General features: G+C 38.9%; 1 protein-coding gene across 1 annotated transcript in view; it reads right to left on the bottom strand.

Moving 5' to 3' along the window:
* CSMD1 (CUB and Sushi multiple domains 1) overlaps positions 1 to 25,804 on the bottom strand; it is a 1,320,281-nt gene that overhangs the window by 682,724 nt on the left and 611,753 nt on the right. Inside the window, 1 exon segment of the mRNA XM_068415956.1 lies at positions 11,584 to 11,791. Coding sequence (XP_068272057.1) covers positions 11,584 to 11,791 — 208 coding nt within the window.

The following is a 25,804-nucleotide window of genomic DNA, read 5'->3' as shown; positions in this document are numbered from 1 at the left end:
TAAAATACGAGCCTAAGAACTTTTGCAAGATTTCTATGTGAGATATTACCATAAACTAGACATATTTATTAATTGAACCTTAAATAGATTTGTCTTTGCATCAGGGCTCTATCAACTTTTTTTTTAATTAGGTTATTTCCATCACCTCCATCCCTGAACACAAGATTAACATATAATCCAAAGGAAAGCTGTGGTCCAAAAGGAAGAATGGGAAAGTGTTTTGTTACATTTCTACCTGAAGCTCTCAGAAGAATTACATACGTATTTCATCACTTGCCATCATTATATGGTCCAGTATCTGGGTAAAGACCACAGGATACTGACACAGCTACCATGTATTTACCAGGAAAGAAGAGAGCGGTCCAGGCTTCACTGCTGTCCTACGCAGCAGATATAAGTCCTGTTTTGGGTGAAGAGGAAAGGAGAGGGGATACGCTTGCTGGATCAAAGCAATAACACTAGTGAGGGTGGTATTCCTGTGGGCTTAGGATGTTTTTGTTCACTCTGCGCCAGTGGGCGGGCTGACTCGAGTACACCTCCCAGGCTGATTTGGGATATCACTCTGCAAACTTTCTTCTGACCTATGGCACCAAATTCCCCCATTGCTACTCTGAAGTTCAAATTTCCCAGCCCCTCCAAACCAGCCTAAAGCTGTTTCCAAAACCTTACCAACTCTTTAATACCTGTCATACTATACCCCAACCTACGCAAACAAAATTCTTCTCATGTTAGATTAATTCTTGTCTCCCAACTCCCCAGCTCAAAGCCCTTATTCCATCATCCCCTTTCTTCCAGTGCAATGCCAGAAACTCAGAGGTCACGTACAAATTCTGATGTTACATTTCAGCTTATTTGTTGAAGAAAAGGGGGAGTCGAGGGCGCGGCTCTTGGGTGCTGGGCGACGGTCCCAGAGTAACGACACAATCCCAATATGAGTATGGAAGTTCTCCGTGTAGCCTCATTGACTGCTCGTTGTACCCATTCTGACCCCCACAAAAGGAATTGGGTAGGTGTTAGCAACAGTTTCATTAAATTCCGGGAGTCATGTGGGCACAAAAGATCAGCAGAAAAAATCCAGGAAACTATATTCCTTGTAGCATCTGATTTCACTCCATATTGTGTAACTGCCGCCTTTGCTTGTTGAAGGATTTTCCAATCAATCGGTTCCCAGGTAGCTGCTCCATTCTGCTGTACCACAGGGAATGCTCCTATTCCACCCAAATCAGCTACTGCGCTCCACTGTCCCTCCAGGATGGCATCACGAATCACTCCGCTCCACCTTGGTGCATGTGGTGCAGGTGGGGGTGGGGTATTGCTGGTATTGTCCCTGTTTTGTAATCCTGGAGCAAATGCTCCCGATTGTTGCGGCTGTATCTTTAAATCTTTCAGTCCCTCCGATAGTTGTTGCAATGCTTTAGCAATGTCCGTTTCCGGGTTCCCACGGTCATGTGGCGGTGGCGTTGCAGACCACGATGAGTCAGAGTATGAGGGGGGTGGAGGAATTAGCGGGGGCGCGGAAGGAGGGAGCCTGTCTTTCTCTCCTCCCAGACCCAGCAACTGGGCTGGGTCAGGAGGAGCCGGCCACTCCTCCCTCTCCTCCTCCTCTTGCACTTCCTTCTTTCTTTCAGTTGAGCTGCTGGCTCTCTGAGCACTAACTTCCTCTTTCTCCTGAACTTCTGCTTTCAGAGTGCTGCTGCGTAGCTGCTCAGTGCTAAATCCCGGTTCTATTGCTGCCCGAGCCGCAGCGACAGATGGCTGAATCGGGGCCGACATACCTTTAACCGCTGGTAGCCCAAAAAATCGCGCTACAGCCCCAGGAACTTTCACCTTCTTTATAGGGGGAGTAGGGACTGTCAGCATCTGAGCTGCTGCACAGGCAACCTCCCTCTCTGCCTTCATGCTTTTAAGAGTCTCTATCACATTCTGCCACAATCTGCTCACTTCCTTCACCTCCTTTTCTTCAGGATCTTTATCAATAGTCCTTTTCCACATCATCTCCCCCATTTCTTTCCATTCCTCCACAGAGAATACAAGCGCCGTGTCCTTAAAACGTACCCAGCGCTGTCACAGTTTTATCAATTTAATTAGTTGTTTTATCGTTGTCTCATTTCCTCTCTTAGAGAAAATAATAATGAGCAACGCGGAGGCATCTTCTATCTCCATAGCTGCCCCCCGTTTTGGTGTCTGTCTGCCGGCACAGCACCAACCAGTGTCTGCTCTACCTTTTCTTTCAAGCAGCACCAATTCCTGGGAGTGGAGTGATCAGCTCTTCCAGTGTCTGCTCTGCCTTATAGACTCAAGCAGCACCCTCCCAGCCGTTCTTTCCCAGCACCCTCCAAAAAGTTCTGCCTACCGCAGTTATGGAATTGAGCTCGCGGCGAGAAGGATGTCCTTTTGCTCCGTGGTAACCATCCTCTGCTACCAGTTGAAGAAAAGGGGGAGTCGAGGGCGCGGCTCTTGGGATTGTGTCGTTACTCTGGGACCGTCGCCCAGCACCCAAGAGCCGCGCCCTCGACTCCCCCTTTTCTTCAATTTTTGAAACCACTACTTGTACTCTTTGTTTTTTTCTTCATTATGGTCATTTTAGCAACTAGAATCTGAAGGTGCCTTGTTGCAATCAGCAGAGCTCGTCTGCTTATATAATATACACTATATTATTTAATATGCACTTAAATAATAAAACGAACAAAAAAAATCACACATTTTCCTGTATCGAAAACATTAAAAAAAAAAAAGGAAAAATTATGTTGAAAAGCAATACAATGCCCAGAATGGTGGAAAGAAACGTAACCCTATCCTAAAATAACAATTTCTTTGCAGCTTTGCTTTCATGTCAGTAATAGTCAGGTTTCATCTTTCCTCCTATAGAAATGTTAGGGGGAGGGACTGTTCACTACCTCTCTCATCTACATTGGTTTTTTCTTTCTATGGAATCCAAAGGTACTGAGCAGTATTCATTGCATTTCCCAAGTCTGCTAACAATTTACTGACAACTGTGGATAATTCATTTTTTTCAAGCAGGCATTTGAATGCCTGCAGAAAATCCATTTTGGAACATGATGATTTTGATAAATATAGCAAAGTACAAGATACATCACTGAGGAGATCATCTTATTAATCCTTAGTATGGGAAAACTGTAGGAGTGAAGAAGCTGTTATTCTGCATATGTTTGGGTATAGCAACTGCTATGCCAAAGAACTGGATATAGATACTGAATTAAAACATGCTATTTCCCACTCAGGGAATTTTAAAAGACTCTGGAAAGCAATACTTTAAGAGCTAGAGTATATTGGTTTTCTGTATGACATGTTTAGTATACATAGCTATACCCTATGCAAAACACTGTGCCTATTTGCTTTCCAAACTCCCTAATCTCTGAGTGGTATAATCCTTTCTGAGACTATGCTTAACAACTCCAAGACCAACGACACATTCTTTTCAAGACGGAACTCCACAGGCACTCAAGTTCAGCGTGTTGTTTGCAAACTCTTTATACACCATTTTGACTATGACTATATAACATGGTTGACTTTTTTTGAGTGGATGATATGTTTTCCAAACCTTAATCTACTAGAAACCAAGAGAAAAGCACAGGAAGATCGCCCACAATATGTCAATGCTTGTTTGGGATAAGTTTAAGCAGATTTTAAGTGGAAATGATTGAACATGGTGCTGAGGGAGGATGCAGAAACTGGAGACATTGGTGGGAGAGGAAGGGAAGGGAGCAGTGAGAGTATGGATGTTGCCAAGAGAAAATGGCTAGGAGAAATCAGGAGAAACAAGCATCAGCAGCAAAGGCAGCAATCCAGAGGACTCAGAACCTGGGGAAAAGATGTATTCCACTGAGTCTCTAACAGAGACATGGGATTTGCCATATTACTTATTTTAAGGATTCTTCTATCATTTACTTAGTTTGCAATATATGGATGTCTAATGATGATGTGTGCTGTACCAAGAGTCTGAACAAATGTGGTATGGAAGAAATCAGCTAGCAAAAACATATTTAATGAACAAAACTTTAATTCTAATTAAGTAAATAAACATATTATTAATTGAATTGAATTGATAATTATCTAATTTTCTGTCATGATCACTATATTTTTCAGTCTTACAAAGCTCTTCATACAGATACACATACTACCTTTCTCGCTCACCTTAAAATTATCTTTGCCCTTCCAATGTATCTTGGGGGTTTGGAACTGTATGATGTTCTATGGTAAGTCAATTTAAAAAGTTTTGGTGTTGCTCTATGTATTTGATAGATAGTGTTCAAGTGCTAAACAGCATTAATGCTGATTTTAAAATGGGATAGACTGTGGGATCTCTATACAGTAACTGGAAAATTTGCAACATGGATGTCAAAAGAAAGAATTTGAGGGTAACTATGCAACTTCTTTTCCTGAAAAAAAAATGAAACGTGCTTCAGTGCAGGTCAGACAGACAGGTTATGAAGTACAGAAACTTATACTTAGTGGATCCAGTTTCCTAACTAAAACAGGTAAAAGGGGAAATCTAGCTAACACCTAGAGAAAGGTCAGAGCTTCCAAAAACTAGTAGACAGCCAGAGAACTCTTTACCAGCATCTCCAAAACAAACATATAGCTTTGCAGAGTTTCACAGGTGACAAAAAATGATGACTATCAGCAGGTCTCCAAAGAGGCTAAAATAAGTAACTAATTACACATAAATTACTAAAATGTTTAATAGCGTTCTCAAATTAAAAAGCTGGAATGTAACTGCTTTCCTCTCGCTGCATGGCCATGGCACATCCTTTCTCGTCTGATGGAGAAGGAAAAGAAAATAGAACCTTATGTTGCCAAGTGTATGTCACGAGCCCTTTTCTGGTGTACAACAACTTTATTGAAAGCGCATCCACAAGCAATACATCTTTTCACAGTAAACCAACAGATGGTGCTCTTTAGCTGTATTATTATGTAGTTCCGAGCTAAATATTCAGCTCATATGTATGGATCTACTGCCATAGGTGTCTATCAAAAAGGTGATTTAGACCACTCCGTAATCTCATGCATTGACTTGCTATAGACCTCTCACAATGAGGGTGGTAAGATTAAGACAGGTCTCCACAAACAAGACAGGAAACATGCAGATGAAAATACTACTGTTTTGCATTATATCTAAATGCTGGTGTATTTATCTATGAAACACAAATTAGTATTATGACCCAGCTGTTATGAGTTATTCATTAACACAGAAATAAGAAGTGAGTTTTAGATTACTCCAGGTACTTATGTCAGATTGTATGCCAAGATTATAGTAATTCATTATTGCTGCTTCCAAATCACTCTCAAATCCACATATATTTTCATGGCTTTTCACCAGGATACTGAGGTGTTTTACAAGGAAGTCAGAAAAACCTTAAAGGTATTTTTAAATAGTACTAGGAAATTAATTTGGACTAAAAAGTATGAAGTGTAGTTCATTCTCTTATAGTGGCAAATACCGACAAAAACTTGAAGGATAATTATTTTAGGTTTAAATTGAAGCACAGTCAGATAACACTACTACTGTAAGGTAAAAGATGAAAAAAAAAACTTTTAGAACAAAATATGTTCAATATTAAGATTCCAAGTTAAAAGATAATAATTGCAGAATTATTATTAGCATCATAATCAATTTTCATGCACGCTGTAGTAGTCTAAGATATTTTTTTTGTCAAATAAGTTTTTAATCTTGCCAAAATTATGGCAAAGCCACATTTACATGAAAAGGCCTGAGTCAGGCCTATCTATGCCCATGTGAATTGCCCAGCTTTACTTAACCTGCAAATAATAAAATACTGAGTTCAAATTAAAAAAACAAACCAACCAACCAAACAAAACCAAAAAAACCCTCAGTCTCAAGGAGGAGTTTTGGGAAAGACTCATTAAGAAACTTTCAAAAAGATGCTTTCCCTAAGGGATATATTCCTGATTTTACTTTAAAACCATGTTTATTCAGCCCAGGCTTTTAAGATACTTCTTAACACCATCTCTAGTTCCAACCTCGATTTAATTTTAAGTACAATATAATTTAAGTTGAAGTCTAAAGTAACATGTTTGGAAGCATTTAAAAAGTTTTATTTAATGTTCAGAAATTAAGCAAAAAACTCTTTTTTTTTTTTTTTTAGTTCTAATAATTAACAACAGAGAAGCCCTTCAGACTCAAAAGATCCAGCCATTTGGTGGACTTGGAGACAGACTCCAGAAACAGCAAAGAGGCAGTCTTTTTGTTATGCTCCTACAGAATCACAGAATGGTTAAGGGTTGGAAGGCACTTCTGGAGATCATCTAGTCCAACCCCCTGCCAAAGCAGGTTCCCCTAGAGCATGTTGCACAGGGTCACGTCCAAGCGGGTTTTGAATATCTCCAGAGAAGGAGACTCCACAGCCTCCCTGGGCAGCCTGTTCCAGTGCTCTGTCACCCTCAAAGTAAAGAAGTTCTTCCTCATATCCACACGGAACTTCCCATGTTTCAGTTTGTGCCCATCGCCCCTTGTCCTGTCACTGGGTACCACTGAGAAGAGTCTGGCCCCCTCCTTTTGACACCCACCCTTAAGATATTTGTAAGTGTTGATAAGATCCCCTCTCAGTCTTCTCTTCTTCAGCCTAAAAAGACTCAGCTCTCTCAGCTTTTCCTCATAAGGGAGATGCTCCAGTCCTCTGATCATCTTTGTAGCTCTTCGCTGTACTCTCTCCAGTAATTCCTTATCTTTCTTGAACTGAGGGGCCCAGGACTGGACACAGTACTCCAGATGTGGCCTCACCAGGGCTGTGTAGAGGGGCAGGATAACCTCCCTTGACCTGTTGGCCACACTCTTCCTAATGCACCCCAGGATAACATTGGTCTTCCTGGCCACAAGGGCACATTGCTGGCTCATGGTGAACTTCTTGTCTACCGGAACACCCAGGTCCTTCTCTGCAGAGCTGCTCTTCAGTAGATCAGCCCCCAACCTGTACCAGTGCATGGAGTTATTCCTCCTTAGGTGCAGGACTCTACACTTGCCTTTGTTGAACTTCATGAGGTTCCTCTCCACCCAACTCTCTAGCCTGACCAGGTCTTGCTGAATGGCAGCACAGCCTTCTGGTGTATCGGCCACACTCCCACTTTTGTGTCATCAGCAAATTTGCTGAGTGTACACTCTGTTCCTTTGTCCAGGTCATTGATGAATAAGTTGAACAGGACCGGGCCCAGTAGTGACCCCTGGGGAACACCACTAGCCACAGGCCTCCAACTAGACTCAGCACCGCTGATCACAACCCTCTGGGCTCTGTCATTCAGCCAGTTCTCGATCCACCTCACTGTGCACTCATCTAAGCCACACTTCTTGAGCTTTCCTATGAGGATGTTATGGGAGACAGTGTCAAAAGCCTTGCTGAAGTCAAGGTAGATAACATCCACTGTTCTTCCCTCATCAACCCAGCCAGTCATGTCGACATAGAAGGCTATCAGATTGGTCAAGCGTGATTCCCCCTTGGTGAATCCATGTTGACTACTTCTGATGACCTTCTCCACATGCTTAGAGATGGCACCCAGAATGAGCTGCTCCATCACCTTTCCAGGGATGGAGGTGAGGCTGACTAGCCTGTAGTTGCCTGGGTCCTCCTTCTTACCCTTTTTAAAGGCTGGAGTGACATTGGCCTTCCTCCAGTCCTCAGGAACCTCTCTTGTTCTCCATGACCTTTCAAAGATGATAGAGAATGGCTGGGCAATAACATCTGCCAGTTCCCTCAACACTTGTGGGTGCATCCTGTCAGGGCCCATAGATTTGTGGGTGTCCAGTTTGTGTAAATGATCTCTAACTTGATCCTCCTCAACCAAGGGAAAGTCTTCCTTTATCCAGACTTTCTCTTGTACCTCCAGGGTCTGGGATTCTTGAGGGCTGGCCTTAGTAGTAAAGACTGTGGCAAAGAAGGCATTCAGTAATTCTGCCTTCTCTGCATCCTCCATCACCAGGGCACCCTCCTCATTCAGCAGCAGGCCCACGTTTTCCCTAGTCTTCCTTTTGCTGCTGATGTACTTGAAGAAGCCCTTCTTGTTGTCTTTGACGTCCCTTGCCAGATTTAATTCCAAGCAGGCCTTGGCCTTTCTTGTTGCCTCCCTGCATACTCTGACAACCTTCCTATATTCCTCCCAAGTAGCCTGTCCCCTTTTCCACATTCCGTAGACTTCCTTCTTCCATTTCAGTTTTGTCAGAAGTACTGTTCTTGGCATTGCGAGCAAGAGCTTACCAACTCAAGATAAACATGTTTTACATCTAAAACTCATTTATGTAATAGCAAATTAAGCATGTGATTCAAATTCAAAAAGGTTTCTTTCATCTACAGCCTAACTAATAATACTTTTACTTCCTCCACAGATTAGAAAGCCTATTCTACCTGCTTCACATTCATTTTGCAAACACTGATGTTCATCTTTTTAAGCCTGTTGACACTTACATTATTGAATCAAAGCAGGATTAAAAATGTGATCATCTATATGTACACATCCATTCAAGATCCAGAGCTATATAACTGCTCTTTAATGAGGAAAAAAAAAAAACTTGAATAGATTTGGACACTCTAATTTTATCACGGACATAAAATAAATAGCGAGGTAATGTCACTTGAATGTTTTATAAACTAAGTCCACTAGGATGGACTGTATGAATGATTTTCAAATAATCTTTTAAGAATAAGAAAAGATAAACAAATCTCTTCCTTTTGAATGTGTTGGAAAACAAACCAACGATCAACTATATAATGTGGAAATTAACTGAACATCGTAAAGAAGGTTTAGAAACGTGAGGCATATAAGCAATATAATTAGTATCACAATTATATAAAAAATATAAGGCGTATAACATAAAAATAATTACTAATTATAATATCTCTTATATACGTATTTCATAGATATATCAGCTTATTTTTCCTCAGCATTTAGATACTACTTGTTCTAGTATTTCCATTGCTTTACTTAAAAAATGCCCATCCAGTTTTTACTGTAATCATGCTGAAACTGCTTCTAACCTTGCAGATATGTCTGGAGAGGGTAATCCAGACCTATTGCACCATACACTAAAATCAGTAAAGAATCATCAGTCTGAAATTATTTTCTTTCTTCTCACTCTCTTTCTAGCTTTTGCAATGCTCATATATCTTACAGCAAATATTCCTTTAAATGAAAAAGCAATCACAATTACCAGACCGTGCTAATGGAATATGTGTCTTCTAGCACAGAATTACTGTATAAAGCTATTGACATGATGCCAGACACAATAAAAGGGAGCAATTAAAAAAAAAAAAAAAGTCACATTTTAAGATGATACACCTCTAGACCATTAGTTTTAAGTATGAAACAACTTCACATTTAAACACACAGCTGATTTTAGCAGATTACAGCATGCGCTACATTTAGCATGGCTCTAATGTCGCTATGGTAACTATCCTGGTTTAAATATAGCTGAACATGTAGCTTCATTCCAAATTATCCAATAATCCTTTAAACATTTCTTATAAAACTTCCCATAGCTTCTCAAAACTTTTATCAGTGATCCTGTGCTGATCCTGTACTGGTGTCAGTGAGGAGAGAAGAAAAGGCTGGAGAAAAGAAGGCTCTGGGGAGACCTTGTTGCAGCCTTTCAGTACTTAAAAGGGGACTACAAGAAAGATGGGGACAAACATTTTAGCAGGTCCTGTTGCAATAGGACAAGGGGTAATAGTTTTAAAGTAAAAAAGGGTAGATTCAGACTAGATATAAGGAAGAAATTTTTTACGACGAGGGTGGTGAAACACTAGCACAGGTTGCCCAGAGAGGTGCCCCATCCCTGGAAACATTCAAGGTCAGGTTGGGGGGCTTTGAGCAACATGATCTAGTTGAACATGTCCCTGCTCATTGCAGGGGGGATTGGACTAGATAACCTTTAAAGACCCCCTTCCAACCCAAACTACTCTATGATTCTATGATCCTAGGAACATATAATAAATCCTTGGCTTTTAGTGGTCAGAGTTTAGCATTATAAAAAAAAAATATCTCCAACCCAAAAAAACAAACATCAAGGGAAATGAGAAAATGTTCAGATGGAATTCTAGGAGAAATAATATTCTTATGATATCTCTGATTTCCAACGTAACACTGACCAGTACCATATGAGATCAATGCAGAGAAGTTTCCATTGCTTTCTGCTCATATTCTTCTACATCATCTATTATCAGAAATCTTCTGAGAAATAGATATGTATATGTGACTGTCTGTAAATGTAAAGTTGTTCCTATATTTGCATGTTCAAGTTCAGTAACAGATAAATTTCTTGCAACAAAGTTGCAAATATGTTGTTAAGTGTCTACTAGAGTCTCATACACAAAATTAAATGGACAAATGTTTATGTTCTGCAGCAAGACTCCATTAGCTCTTCTCCTTCAAGAATTCAGCTTCTGGTCCTTAGAACCTCTAATAAGAAAACATTGACAATGATGACTGTTGTGCATGTCTGTGCATGCGAGAGAGGCAAACAGGGTACTCACATATTGTACTTCAGACATGAGCACTTAATTTGATACAAAAGCTGCTTCACTGACTGCCATTACACAACTATTGGTCATGGGAAATGTTAGAGAGTAATCTTGTTATACAGATCCAGAAGTATCTTCAAAACAAAATTTTTACATATTTGCCAAGTATGGTTGCCACACAGTTTTATTTGATAGAGTTTTTCAACAGATGCTACCTATAACTTCACAGTTATTAATATATTGCACTGCCTAGCCTGTCATGACATAAAAATAATAGTGAGATTGTTTCAGATCTCCAGAAAGGCATTCTGAAGATAATAACCATCAGTCATCTGTGAGCAGCAGATCTGTACTTTTTTCTAGGCTACATTTTATAGCAATGGAGCATATGTCAAGTACAAGATGTTCTCAGAGATGAAATAAATGAAAAACCTGCATATGCAACATGCAGAGAAATCATAATACAAACTGTTCTGCAATATAATCCATTCCCATAGACAGAACTATCATCTTTTACTTAGTACAGATAATGTAGATTTAATATTATAATTACTAAGCACTAATACTGCTAAGCAAACAGTTTTAACATCAGCCAACATAAGATAATAATACTTGCATGCATGAACACAAGTAGTAAGACTGAATTATAGCCTGTTTAGAATAAGACAGCATCTATTTGCTCTCTATACATTCCTGTCTTACTGTGAGGCTGAATTTTGCTCACTACTTTCATTGTTGGAGTACAGTATCATGATAAGACATTCAAGACACAACATCAGAAAATGTTCTTATACCAAGTTCAAATATGTAACATCAATAAATACTCACTGCTAAGATACCTTACAAATATAACTCTCGAAGATGGAGGAAAATAAGACGAAGGATCAAGGTTTGGAAAGAAGCAGAAGCAAAGAACTATATTTTTTTCAATTCTGGAGGATGAAAGGAACCAAAAGAAAATGCATAACTAAATGGTCATTACTAACATGTAGAAAATATCTTAAATATCTAAAATATCCTTTAATATCTTTTCAAAATACTCACAAAAAAAAAAAGAAAAACAGAAACTGAGATCTTTACAAGATCTCTGACTTACCAAATTGATGGTGCTTCTGTTCCACTGATCTCTAAGAAGTCATATCCTTCCTCTAACTGGAAGTCAGTAAAGACCAAAGCAATGGTATCTCCTGGTTCAGCCAATATGGTCCAGGTGCAATCAGCATTATTTTCATATTCGGAAGGGAAGTGAGGACTTGAAATAGTTCCGCTTGTCCCACGTAGTGTCCCTCCACAAGCTCCTTCAGCTGATGAACAGAACATCAGTTACTAGTGGTGCTGCACTTTAGACAAGTGAAGCATCATCCTTGCTTCTGCCATAGCAAACCCAGCTCTTCCCTTCTGCATGTAGAGTACTCACAAATACATGCACACAGAGAAACAAAATATGATCCAGATGAACGGAATAGAACATTTTCTGGCCTTTAAGCTGCAGAGATTTTTGTTTGGTTGGTGTTTTTTTTTTTACTTTTTTTCCTTGTTGGTGACACTTTAGTGCCAGGACAAACAAGGATAAGGTTAGCAGAGACACCTAATATGAGCTGATTTGGAGAACCTGTACTTTGGCTCTGTGAAATTGTCCACAGAAGAAACTTAAGAAGGAACTGGGCAGAAAATCAGAAATACACATATTCTTTCTGTGATATAAATTTAAAAATATTGAACATTTCTAAAGATCTCTATCATTTCTTATAACTACAAAAAACTGCAGAAAAAAAAATCTTGTAGGTTTAAATGTTGTCCTAAACTAGGAAGCATTAATAAAATCATTCTCAGGTTTTTTGTTCTGAATCAGGATATTTACAGATGGCAAATTCAGAAGGTTTTGTTGCCAGATGGACCTTCCAAGGTTCACGTGTCATCAGTTAATAGCATGTATTTTTTAATGGTTACTAACCAAATTTCAAAACACACAGAGCATAGGAATTTCCTTCTAAGCCTGGAATGTTGTTTAGTATGTTGCCAAAGGATTTAGCAGACTTCTTGTACTCTTCCTTGCTTTATAAGATTTCATTGAAAGCTTTGAAGATATGCTGATTATTATTTGTATTGGGTATTAAAGCATATAATTTAAAAACCCCAACAAAACATGTCGTCTATATAATACATTGGCATAAAAAATTAAAAATTCAGCAAGCGGCTTTTGGTATGTTATAATGGCTATGAAAGCTACAGTAATAGTAATTAAAATATTTCTGCACAGGTGAATGATCAGAAGAGAAGCATTTCATTTTCACCTGTTTTATCATCTTTACTTAATACTATTATCATTAGGGATTATTTGCACACTGTAAGTGCATGCGAAGAAGAAACAAATAGCTTGGCAAGGTGCATGACACAAAGAACTTACAGTCTAATTAGGATAATAACTGAATAGCTAATTAAGACAACAGAGAAGGGTAGGAGTAGAGCTGCTGTTCTCAATCACAGTTGAACGCCTGTCAGTGAAAGTGAGTTTTAAAGGAAGACTTGAAAGAAAAAAGATTAAATTGAATCAAAGGAAGAGGAATACCATGGCTGGACATTAAAAAAAGACTATTAAAAGAGGATAAATCGCTAATAAGGGACTGAAATAAAAGGAAGAATTGGGAGAAAGGCAGAAACAATAATTTCCTTAACATCTAAGTATTGTATGGAACATTAATTTCACTAAAAAGGAGAGAAAGCTGCTGAAGAGATTCAAACAGGTAGTCATCTTTACTATTCTATATGCAAAGTAAATTTTGACATAAAGAAATGTAACATCACCCTGGGTATGAAACCCTCAATGAGTTTCATGTTTTCTTGGTACACAGGTTTCTCAGAGGAGGGCAGGTCTTTTTGATAAAGTTCACATCTTATTTTCTGGACTCTGACATTTATGTGTTCTTCTTTTTTAAATTAAGGAGATTTAGGTGTGGAATAGATCTACACTCCTAAAAGATTTTTTTTTTTTGGTGGTGAAATCAGGCCATTTCTGTCATTCCTCCCTCAATTCCTGGCTTTTTACATAGTCAATATTGAAAGGGCTATTGTGCCTCTGAGGGATGAAAGGGGAAAGGAAGTGAAAATTAAAGAACTCATGAATAAAGCCAAGGATCAGAGTAAAAATTCCTGGTGCATAATACATGCAAAGATTAAAATAATTTTAAAACTATTGTAAATCTATAATAAATCAGAAAGAGGAATCAAGGTTTGTTATCCAATAATATCTAGAATGGGCCTTTTTTTCTTTTATGTAAAAACTGTGTAACTTTCAAGCACTTCACTTCAGATCATCACCTAACCCAGCAAAGAAAAACAAATTACCTTGATACATCCTGTGCCAATACTTCAGTACAGAAACTAACACTGAGTTATTGATTTCTACTTCTGTCACCATCAGTATCAGTTTGAATGAACCATCAAAAACCAAAACCTGATGATTTCCACCCTCTCTTTTTTTTCAGGCTTTCTACTTGTTCATATTTTGTCTTGACAGTGTGGGATTTTTTTTTTTTTTTAAAAGAATCAGAATGCAAGGGTATGAGTTCCAGTTCATAATGCATACAGGTTCTACCTGTATTCTTGAAAGCCAGCAAGCAGGCTTCTCCCATCCAAGGTAACCAGCAAGATGTGCAAAATTCTAAGTCAGCCATAACTCTTCGGTACTAGCTGCTTGACGTTAAATTTTGTTATGACAACATTCTCAATGACACCATCTCCCACTGTGTTTATACTGACATTAAGTAACATGCTAGTGGTAATTACAATGCTACTCTATTTCTGCTGCAGAGCCTTTGAATAAGCTTTGAGCTCTAAAGCTCTGACTTTTACAGCTGACAAGGAAGGCTTATGTAGTTGATTATTTTTGGCAATCACATGCAAAAATCTAAATTTATACGCTGTGCATTGCCAGTGAAAGCCAAAGTAACTCAGGCTACTACAGATATCTGCCCAGAGGGATGCATAGCTTTTTAATCTATTCATAACAGTATTTATAAGAGGTTTGCAAGAAACTGTTAGCTCAGAAATGGAATGGGAATATTAGTCAGGTAAGACCACAGAAACTAATTCGGACTAGAGAGTCAGTATTTTCTGTCTGATGTTGATGTGTTAAGAAAAGATCATAGCAAAGAGCAGCTGCACAGGATGATATTTCTTCTGACATATTTCCCATGTTCCAGGCCCCTGTGGTTTGGGGACTTCCTTCCTGATAGGCAGCACCTAGCCTAAGACAACCAGACTGTCAAATTCAGAAACATAATAAATTGCCTAAGAGTAAGCACATCAAGACAGGATGTGGCCACACCGTTCAGAGGGTAGGAGACGTGAACTGTCCAGATATATGCTGTGTTTCACCAGCCGCCCCAGAGCTAGTTGGCCTGCTTGGATATTGTCCTTCTTGACCATGGCCTACTCTATGTTATGCTTTTGAGAGAGCTAGAACAGTGCTCAGGAATCTTAATGGATCACTGTGGCTGGAGTAATTTGATAGCAGATAGTGCCTCAGGCTTCATGAATTCAAACTCTAAGTGATTAACAAATTGCATTTTAAAATGTGCAAGTAATTAATTCCAAACACTCATGGTTATTTTCAAGTTGTAAGCAACTGCACAAAGTGCTGTTTGTATCAGCACAAATGACTACTTGAAGTATAAAGCTACAAACATTTGGATCTCAAAAATAGTCAGTAATTAAGTGCTCTGAATTTAGAGAATATGCATCTTGTATAAAGTGCACATGCAAATACATATGCTGGCACCACTTGACAAAAAACATATACTATATAGATGTGTAGCTTAGATAAAACAGATAAACATATCCATCAAGTTAATGTATGTAAAAATCAAAAGAATCACTGAGGAACTATGGCAGTCAATGAAAAATCTTACATTTTTCTTCAAACTAGAAAGAATCATTTCACCAAAAATAACAATCTGACAATTTTGGTAAGCTGTGTTTTGCATAAATGAGATCTTGCTGCAAGTAAAATGCAAGCCCTGCAAAGCAAATATCCAAGGATGAGGTAAAAACGGAAACTGTATCATAGAAAACTTCCTTCTTTAAATTGGTTTAGATATCTTTTGAACATGCAATCATTTTACTGGAATTCCCTCTTCTTCCCACACAAATACCTTCCAGAGTGCAATGTTCTGTATTCTATATGCCTTTTTTATACAAAAACTAATAAAATATTTACGCAAGTGAAAAAAGTTTATTGTATAATAACAAAAAAAAAAAACAACACCCATCTAGCCTATAAAAATTAACTTAGAATCTGAATCTAAATTATCAGAATTGGCTATTCAGGTTTAGTTTATACTGAATGGTCCTCATTTGAAAGATTATTTTACTACATTACTATTGCAATATAAGTGATAAAAACATACCTGTGACTTAAAGTACAAAATTCATAGTAAGAAAGAAAAGTTTTTTCTTGTTATATCATTCTTAATAATTTCCTTACCTCTTTATCATGAGCAACAGAATAGATACAATTAAAAACTTGAGTGATATTTTATAAATCGTCATCAAATGACATATTGTCATTTTGAGTCATATTTTGTAAGTAAGTCATCAACTAAAGAAAACTGCAGCTTTAGAGGGTTCTAAAAGAACCATGGGCACACATTATTTAGCAGACCTTATTAAAAATATCACTGAAACAGTTCTTTATTTATTGAGGTTGAAGAGCAGCCCCACAGAGAGAGATCTGGGGGTTTGGGTTGATGGCAAGTTGAATATGAGACAACTGTGCCCTGGCAGCCAAAAGGGCCAACCATGTCCTGGGGTGCATCAAGCGCAGCATAGCTAGCCGGTCGAGGGAGGTGATTGTCCCAGTCGACACTGCACTGGTGCGGCCCCACCTCAAGTACTGTGTGCAGTTTTGGGTGCCTCAATATAAGAAGGACATCAAATCATTAAACTGTGTCCAGAGGAGGGCAACCAGGATGGTGAAAGGTCTCAAAGGCAAGACTTACAAGAAGCAGCTGAAGTCACTTGGTTTGTTCAGCTTGGAGAAGAGAAGGCTGAGGGATGACCTCATCCAGTCTACAACTTCCTCAAGGGGGGCAGCAGAGGGGGAGGAGCAGATCTTCTCTCTCTGGAGACCAGTGACAGGACACGAGGAAATGAAATGAAGCTGTGTTACGGGAAGTTCAGATTGGACATGAGGAAAATGTTCTTCACTGAGAGAATGGTGGTCACTGGAACAGGCTCCCCAAGGAAGTGGTCACGACACCAATCCTGTCTGTCCTGGTTTGGACTAGGACAGACTTTTCTGTTAAGTTTCCTTTAATTTAATTTACTTCCTGAAGTGGACTACACGGCCTGTTGCCGCGGGAACTAGGGTCCCTGTTGGGTCTCTTTGTCCCACAGAGGAAGGGGCTGCAGAGTGCCGCACCTCTGGGGAGGGGCAGACAAGAGAGGTGACCCGAACTGACCAACAGGGTATTCCATCCCACCCACGTCATCCTCAGTATAAAGCTGAGGGACCATGAGGGTTGCGCTCTCTTCCCCTATGGCCGACACCCTGGGAGGACTCTGCCCACGCTCCTGCCATCGCTCCTGAACCTGGTTCCTGCCTGCTGCTGCATGTGCTCCAGGGTTGCCCAGCGCCTGCCCTGAAGCGTCAGCCGTGATGTAGTCGTCATCGGGGGGAGCTCCGTAGCAGTTTTGTATACAGTTCATTATTTATTACACTCTTTCTTTTCCTTGTTACTGTTCATTAAAACTATTTTAACTTTCCAACACGTAAGTCTCTCTCCCTTTTCTCTTTTCCTTTTCCCTCCGGGTAAGAAGAAGGTTAACAGAGAGCATCCGCCGTCCATTTAACCACCCAGCCAGCCTTAAACAGCAACACTGTCAGAGTCCAGGGAGCATCTGGACAACACTCTTAGTCATATGGTTTCATTTTAGGTAGTCCTGCGAATATCAGGGAGTCGGACTCAATGATCCTCATGGGTCTCTTCCAACTTGAGATATTCTATGATTCGATGATTTACTCAATTCTTTATTAAATGGCATTTCTCTGTAGTTCATTTATGAAAAAGTAGATACTGTACCTCATTTAATAAAATTATTCAGTACAGAAAAAACATCTATGAAATAATCATGAATGACTACTTTCACAGATACATGCCTTGGGTATTTTGGAAACGGCTAATATGAGAAGTTAGTTAAATGACTTTTTGAAATAAGACTTCAAATTACCATTTTAAAATGTCTTACTGACAAAAACCTAAAAACAAGCCATAGTGTATCATCAATGCCAAGTTTACAAATAAATTTTAGTATGTCAATGCCAACTGTCAAGATGCTAAACTGCCAGATTCATGAAGACCAAAAACATTGCTAAGTGTTACAATGATGTAGCATTACACATTTGTCAGATAAGTCATTGACCTAATGTGGTTCCAGCTGGCAGTCAGCTCTTTAACCATCAAAATACTCTCCTCTCCTTGCTAACATTCTTTAATATTTTAATTTTTTATAGACTTTATTTTTAATAGGTTTAAAAAAAAAAAACAAAACACAAACTTGTGCTTCTTTTCTGTGTTTTAAAAAATAGAAACTTGTCAGAACGTTCTTTGGTTTTTTCTATCATGACTTGAATCGAGATGTATTGCATCTCAGATAAGTGCTCTAATCAGTTTGCCTCCCTTTCTCAGTTTCTTCTCTTACTGTTGATCAGCTTCACATAAATTAAATACTCATTGTACCATGCATGTAAGATTAATTTTCTTTCCCTCTCTGGGGTTTTCAAAGGACACTTCAAAATAATTTGGATTGCTCTCTGAGTAGAATGGGATTTATTTCGTTAAAATTTCAGAAATTATTGTGGTTTAGGAAAATAGTGTCTATTTTACATATATTAAAAAGTCAGATTACTCACTTCAAGTTAATCGTATGTACAAAATAGAAATGCAGAAATTGTTGCAATTTGTTTAGGTACCTGTCGGCACCCATTGCAGCTGCAGCACTATTTTGAACATTTTAGCTTTGACGTTCCAGTGAGTTCAATCTAAGCAGACCCCAGTGTCTGGTGGGGTTGTCCCATAGTTCTGGGCCCTGATAATACTGGACTCAGTGGGGTACTTGTACTCCCTGGGGCTTGAGATTGGTCTGTTTTTTCTTTGTAAACATTGTGCTTAATTTAGAAGCCTTTTACAATTCTTATTTATTCTATCATATCAGTTTGCTGTATTACAAAGACCTATTCCCCCTCCATTCACTCTGGAGAGGGAATCTAATCTATTAGTCAACTAAGTTATAAATTTCAAATAAGAAAGAAATAGTGATGGACAAAATATTTCCTAACTTGGCAGAAAAGTTCAGTTGTTAACTAATAGTACGTGCTTGAGCAAACTCAAAATCAAAACCCCAACTCTGCCACCTTTTTCATGCAAAAACTTGATCTTAAGAGAGGATAGCTAGATTAAGAAGTTAAAACATTAATCAACAGTCTGCAATCTCGTACTCTCTCTCCCACAGAAATAAAAGATCAGTATTCTGGATATCTTGTAATACTTTCTACTTTTTCAATTAAGTATCCTAAACTGTTTTCCAGTGATATAATAATCCTTCACTTGAGAATATATTTTTATTTTAATGCTGATAATGATCCCTTAAAATAACAGTCTACAACAAATTAATAGTAAAGCCCTAATTTTGAAGTAAAAACTGAAAAGGCTGAAGTCTTTAAGGACAAGTTAATGACTGTTGCAGACTTCACATACATTTTTTTAATAATTAGGAAAGTTGTTCCTAGAAGTCTACGTGCAGTTATGAAATTCTTCATCTTTTTATGACTGCCCCTGAGGTTTGTTTTTCATTTTTAGTAAATCATTGTACCTTCCTCTGATGTTAACTTTGCCTGTGTTCCTAATGGTCAGACTGAAGTCCTCTTTTTCATTCTTTGACTTCACTATAACATTCTAGGAAGCCTCACTATGTTTTCATTGTACTGTTCATCTCATTTTTCACTTCTTGTTCCTGTCTTCCAGGCACCTTATTGCACAGATCTGGCCTTGACCTGGCATCTTTTCTTTTTTTTATTGGGTCCTTCCATACCTACTGATACATGTTCGAACAAGAATATATAAACATAAACTTATGTATGTGTAAATATATATACATAGTAATACACACATACACACACGTATTTAAGAAAGAATACTTGTAACCGTGTCCATATCTCCATTGGGTGTGATGTAGTCAGTCCTGCACTACCGTGTAAGAAATTATAGTTTATGTTATCTGCTTTTCCTGAAACATTTCTCCGACTTCTTATTTGACCAGTTACAATGAGTTTCATTCAAATTTCATCTCAATGTAAACATTGCACCAATTCAGATTATTCTGAAAGTGAACAAAATTGCTGAGGCAGGAAACTGCTATGTCACTCTAAAAATTAGATTTGGGAAAACGTTCTCAATCTATCATGTAATGCACCATCAACAATCAGAACTGTTGGGAAATTTTCTTTTTCTTTCCCTTTTTTTTTTTTTTTTTTTAATAAACATGCATAAATGATGGGATCAGAACACCTTTTTCTCCTTACAAAATCATATTTGTCTGAACCTCAGAGGCTGAGAAGAAATTACATGAGAGAATTACTTGCTACCTCAGACAGTATGGATAACACCAAAACCATAAATTTCTTTTTGCTAGATTTTTTTAAAGTATCAGTTCTTAATCTCTGTATATAGGTTATCTTACTCTGTAGTGAATCATAAACTCATCTTCCTTTCTCCCTTTATCTATTGTGAGATTACTTTCTTGATTATATATTCTTCACCAAAGTATTTCTCCAATAATATTTCCTAAATCTGGAACCCGTTTAACTATTACTTGATCCTTTTGGACCTTTCTGACATATGACCTCTTTTACTGGTTTGTCTTCTTTATTTATTCTTTATTTTCTCTCCAATAATTTGGTGTCTTTTTAATGATAACTTACTACATGTTCTTCTCACAGCTATTTTCATTGTGACAAAAAGCTTACCATTGTAATATCACTAATCAAATTTGTATTCCTAACATTAGCTTCATAAAAATCTAGACTGCTGCAACTATAATCAACTAGGGATTCTCAAAATTAATGAGAATTTAGAACCTAATTATAAAAAGTTCGTTTAGAAGTAGTCATATATCATAAATCAGCTATTAGTGGAGTTACTGCAGAGAATGAAATTAACTTTCAAAATGTTTCAGACTTGTACTGCACCAGTATTTCAACCCCAAGATAAAGAAGGCAAATGTTTTGAGTGACACTATTACGGTAGCCAAGATTGAGATAACAAAGACCTTTTAATTCTCAGGACAAAACCGAGAAGAACAGAATTTAGGTGGGCCATTGATTCTCCCTGTTAATTTTTGTAAGCCACCTATACAATTTTTTGCAGAATCTCACGGTAAACGTCTTGGTTAGCTTCTAATAGCAGAAAAGTCCATGGTTGCTCTTACTTACCATATGGAAAAACAGAACTAAGTTTTAATAATTACCTCATCTTTTCAGAGTTTGCCTTTGAACTTTGAGGGCTGTTTTCTATTTTGGGGGGACTGTTTTCTGCCTTTTTCAGTTTGGAAGCTCTCATATTTTCACACACCAAAAAATCATAGTTTATTGAAAGAAAACAGAAAAATAAAGGCAAATGTCTTGACAGTCAAATTATCTAAGCTATCTAAAAAATGCAATTGACTGCATCTTTGATTTCTGATCAGAGTTCATTATAAGCCATCAAGGAATCTGCAGTACAGTTCAACTCCACCACCCTCCGCATGGCTATACTTTAAAGAGAGAATCTCTGAAACTGAGTAGCAGCCAGAGAGACAAAATGGCAGATACAAGAGTCAAGGCTGTCTACATCTTCCTGGAGGCTTTGTAATTCACTAGGAATTTTTCTAGCAGAAATAGCATTTATACAGTTAGACAATGTATAAATTACTGGACACCTGCTTCTCAATGCTTCTGAAAATATTAAGCAACATAATTGCAGAAAATAGTAATTTGCAAGCATCAGCAAAGCTAGGGAAACATACCACAGAGAATGTTATTATGATTTTCCAGTATATAAACCGTGTAGCTTTATTTAACTCTGCTATATTATCTTGCACGGATGCCATGAAATTAGTTTATGATAAGAAGAAAGAAGAATACCATCTGGAAACAAAACTGTAACAAAAGGTGCTTTCATGAAAAAGACCAAGGTTCTTAGAGAAAAAATAGGGGAACATTTCTTGCTTGAAAACAGTGAATGGAAAGGGCTACCTCGTGGCATAAGTTCCAGACCAATAAAAAGAAATAAAATAAGGAATGTCTAAAATCCCTCATCAAATCCACATTCCATATGAACTCTAAAAATCCACTGAGGAAATGGCTCAGCTCACATAAATCATTAACTGTTAAATAACTTCTGTGTCGTGGTTCTCATTTATTGACAGAAGGTACGCAGAATTCTTTGGATTTCATGTAAGTTCTACATGGGGTTTAGGACCCTGCTTGAGATTTTATTAATAGGTTACATTCACAGAATTGTAAATGATGAACAAAATTTCAGTCCTGTTAGAGATACCTGTATGCAGCAACACTGCCAAAATGAGCAGTATCTGCAGAAACGGAACAAATATGTAGTAGACACTGACAATACCGTGAACTTACGACATGTACATTTTTCTCAAACCTGTTTACTACTTCATATTAGAAGGACAAAAAAAAAAACATCTAAGATCAGACAACTGAAATGTTAGAAAATTTTTGTTTTCTTCCTGATTTCAAAGCACTAGTAAAAGAAATCTTCATTGTGTACTGATTAAAATCAAATACAAACAATAGAAATGACCCAAATCTCTCTTTTTTCTTTTTTTTATTCTTAACTCTTGTATTTGTTTTGGAGCACAGAAATTTATAAAGTATTTATTTGCTGTGAGAAATTACATTATAAGACCCTTCAGTCACAAGAAACCTTTACAAACTCTTACAGAAGACAACAACTACTCTTTGTTGCTCATCCACATGGGTACAAATAATGCTGCCAAGGGAGAATTTGAGCAGTAAAAGGTGTCCACAAGGCTTGGGATTAGGGTGAGAGGCACAGGAGACCAGAACAGTTCTCCTTAATGTGAGGGGAAAAGCTCAGGCAGGAGCATCAGATTCCTGCAGGACGACAGATTCCTGCTGCACAACAGGACTTTGACTTCTTTGACCACAGGATCCTCTTCAAGGAATGAGGGCAGCACAGGAGACATGGGATCTGCCTGGCTAAACAGGGCAATAGGTTTACTTACCTAGTGAGGAGAGCTCTAAGTTTGTCAGGGATGCAGGACAAAGCCTATAGGTAAGTGAGAGAACAGACTCCGGGAAGAACACGTGACAGGGCAATGAATGCTTCTCTCCCTTGCCCTCAGAAAGCAACATGACTGGAAGCCCAGTTGAAGTGCCTGTACACAAAAATGTGCTGCGTGGGAAGCAAACTGGACAAACTGGAAGTGCATGTAAAGTCACAGAACTGTGGTGTCATCAAGATTACAGAGACTTAGTGGGACAGCTCACCTGACTGGAGGGCTGCAATGGATAGACGTGGGCTCTTAGAAAAAGCAGGAAGAAAAGGAGAGGCTGCACCCTACACAAAGTAGGATCTTAAATGAACAGAGCTCTGCTGCACAACAGGCAACAAACTCACTGAGCTCCTGTGGGCTAGAATGAGAAGGGGAAGCCAAGAGGGAGGTGTGAGGGACCAAACTGGCAAATAGATGTCTCAAAGTTTGCCTATGTGAGTGTACCTGGACACTTGTGTATAGGAGAACTTGTCTAGACATGTCTAGATAGTCACTTGTCCCTCTCATTCAAACTTGTTTACACTGGAGTGAGCACTGGTCTCCATCACCTGCCTGTCAACACTCAGGCCCAGGATGCATGGACACGTCCATTGGATGGAGAAAGTGTGGGCATGCCCATTGGACCGGACAGGTACGCATGCCCACCCTCACTCCCCATAAAAAGAACTGCGCAGACAGACCTGCAGCTTCCGCTTTTCCACTGTTTCTACCTTGTCCGCGTGGGCTCATTTTTCCACTGCTTCTACCTCATCTGTGTGTGCTATTGCCTTTACCCCGCTGCATCACTCACTGCTGGAAGACAGAAGACGTTGCTGGACACCACGGTGGTGACTGTCCCTGCGCATCTCTCTTTCTCGGAACGCTCGCTTATTTTTCCCCCTTTATTTTCCACCTTTCCTATCGCTCAGTTTTCTCCACCTTTGTTCAATAAAGCAGCTTGTTTGGCAGCATTTGGCCTCGTTTGTGCTTTAATCTCGCCTCTTGGGATCGCAAAGAATCTTCCCAGGGCCCAGACTCAAATACAGGCCCTGACAAGAGGTCATTATGGTGAATATCTGCTACAGACCACCTGATCAAGCAGTGGTCAAAGCCTTTAAACAACGAGAAGTTTCCCAACCACAGGCTCTGGTTCTCATGGGGTACTTTAACCATCCCTACATCTGTGTGGATGGCAGCATAGCAGAGGGCAAGCATTTGCCCTAGAGGACTAGATTTCTGAGTTCACTAGGAAGAATTTTTTTTAATGCAGGCACTGGACAGGCCAACGAGGTGTAGGAACAAAGAACCATTCAAATAAGTGATATTCAACAGCAGCTGTGGTTACAATAACCATGAGCTGAAGATTCTGAGGGAAGTGAGGAAGGCAAGTAGGAGAATAAACTCCTTGGACTTCAGCAGAGCAGATTTCAACTTATTTGTGAAGTGGTAGACAGGCTCTCATGGGCTCATGGACTAAGGGGCCCAGGAGAGCTTGTTTGACTTCAAGGGCAGCTTCCTCAAAGCTCAAGAATGATGCATCTATTTATGTACATAAATGAGTAGGCATAGCAGGAGGCTGCTGGGGCTGAACAGGAAATTCCCAACTGAAATGCAAAAAAAAAAAAACCCACCAAAACACTGTACAAAATGTGAAAGCAGGCACAAGCTACTTGAAAGGAATATAGAAGTGTTGTTCAGGAACGCAGAGATAGAAGGAGGAAGGCTGAAGCTCAGATGGAATGAAACTGCTAAGGAATGTGAAGAGCAGTCATTCTAGAAATCATTCTATAGGTATACCAACAAGAAAAGGAAAATGAAGGACATGGTGGCCTGCTGCTCAGTGGGATAAGTGACCTTGTGATGAAAACATGGAAAGGGCTGAGGCACTCAGTGTCCCCTTTGCCTCTCTCTTCATTAGCAAAGGCTGCCCTTAGGCCTCCCAATTTTCAATAAAATGGAGAAGTTTTGGAAAGAAAAGTAGTAGCCACAAAACAAGAGAAACAATACAAGGAACTATAGAAGTAAACAGGATATGTGCAAGTTCATGTTACTTAACGGTATGCACACTTGGTGTGCCACAGTGTGCGGCTGCTCTGTATCATCTTTGAAAGGTTGTGACAATCAAGGGTAATTCCCAATGAATGGAAAAAAGATAATATTTAATTTCTGATTTTAAAAAAAGCAAGGATCCTAGCAATTGTGTATCTGTCAAGTTCACTTCAAATCTCCAGAAAATTATGGTGAATGTGTTTATGAAAACCATACCCAAGCACACAAAGCACAAAAGGTGAACAGAGGCAGATAGCTTTTGCCAATGCAAATCATCCCTAGCTAACCTGACTGCTTTCTTTGATCAAAGGATTTAGCTTGACGTTAACAAAGTTTTCACAACACAGTTCCCCACTATACCCTTGTAGTCACATAGAGGGTGTATGGACTGGATGGGTGGACTATTATGTGAGTGAAAAACTGTCTGGACCATCAGGCTCAGACAGCAGAGGCCAATTTTTTAAAGTCAAACTAGTGGTCAGTGACTTGAAGCATTCCCCAGGGATTCAAACTGGGGCTGAATTTATGTAATATCTTCACCATGAGTATGGATTATGGGATTGAATGCACCTGACAAGGTTTGCAGATGGCACCGTGAAGGGCAGGACTGCCATTCAGACAGACTTTGATGACAGGCTTTGACAACAGGCTTTGACAAGCTGGAAGAATGAGCAGACAGGAATCTAATGAAATTCCAAAATAGAAATGCAAAGTCCTATACCTGGAACAGGATCATCCCATGCAAAAAATATTTGCTAGGTGGCAGGTCTGACAACATGACCTGAGGTCCTGTGAAACACAAGCTGAGTCAACGGTGCACTTTTGCAGCATTGAAGGCTTACCTCATATTTGGTTTCATGAGCAAGGACATAGTCAGCAGCTAAAGGAAGAAAGTTAAAGGGAGTTCATCTACTTGACATTCAGGAGGCCCC

Source organism: Nyctibius grandis, chromosome 1 (genome assembly GCF_013368605.1).
Source record: "Nyctibius grandis isolate bNycGra1 chromosome 1, bNycGra1.pri, whole genome shotgun sequence".
Lineage (NCBI taxonomy): Eukaryota > Metazoa > Chordata > Aves > Nyctibiiformes > Nyctibiidae > Nyctibius > Nyctibius grandis.
The sequence above is the reverse complement of the archived record's forward strand: the minus strand, read 5'-3'. Positions and strand labels throughout refer to the sequence as shown.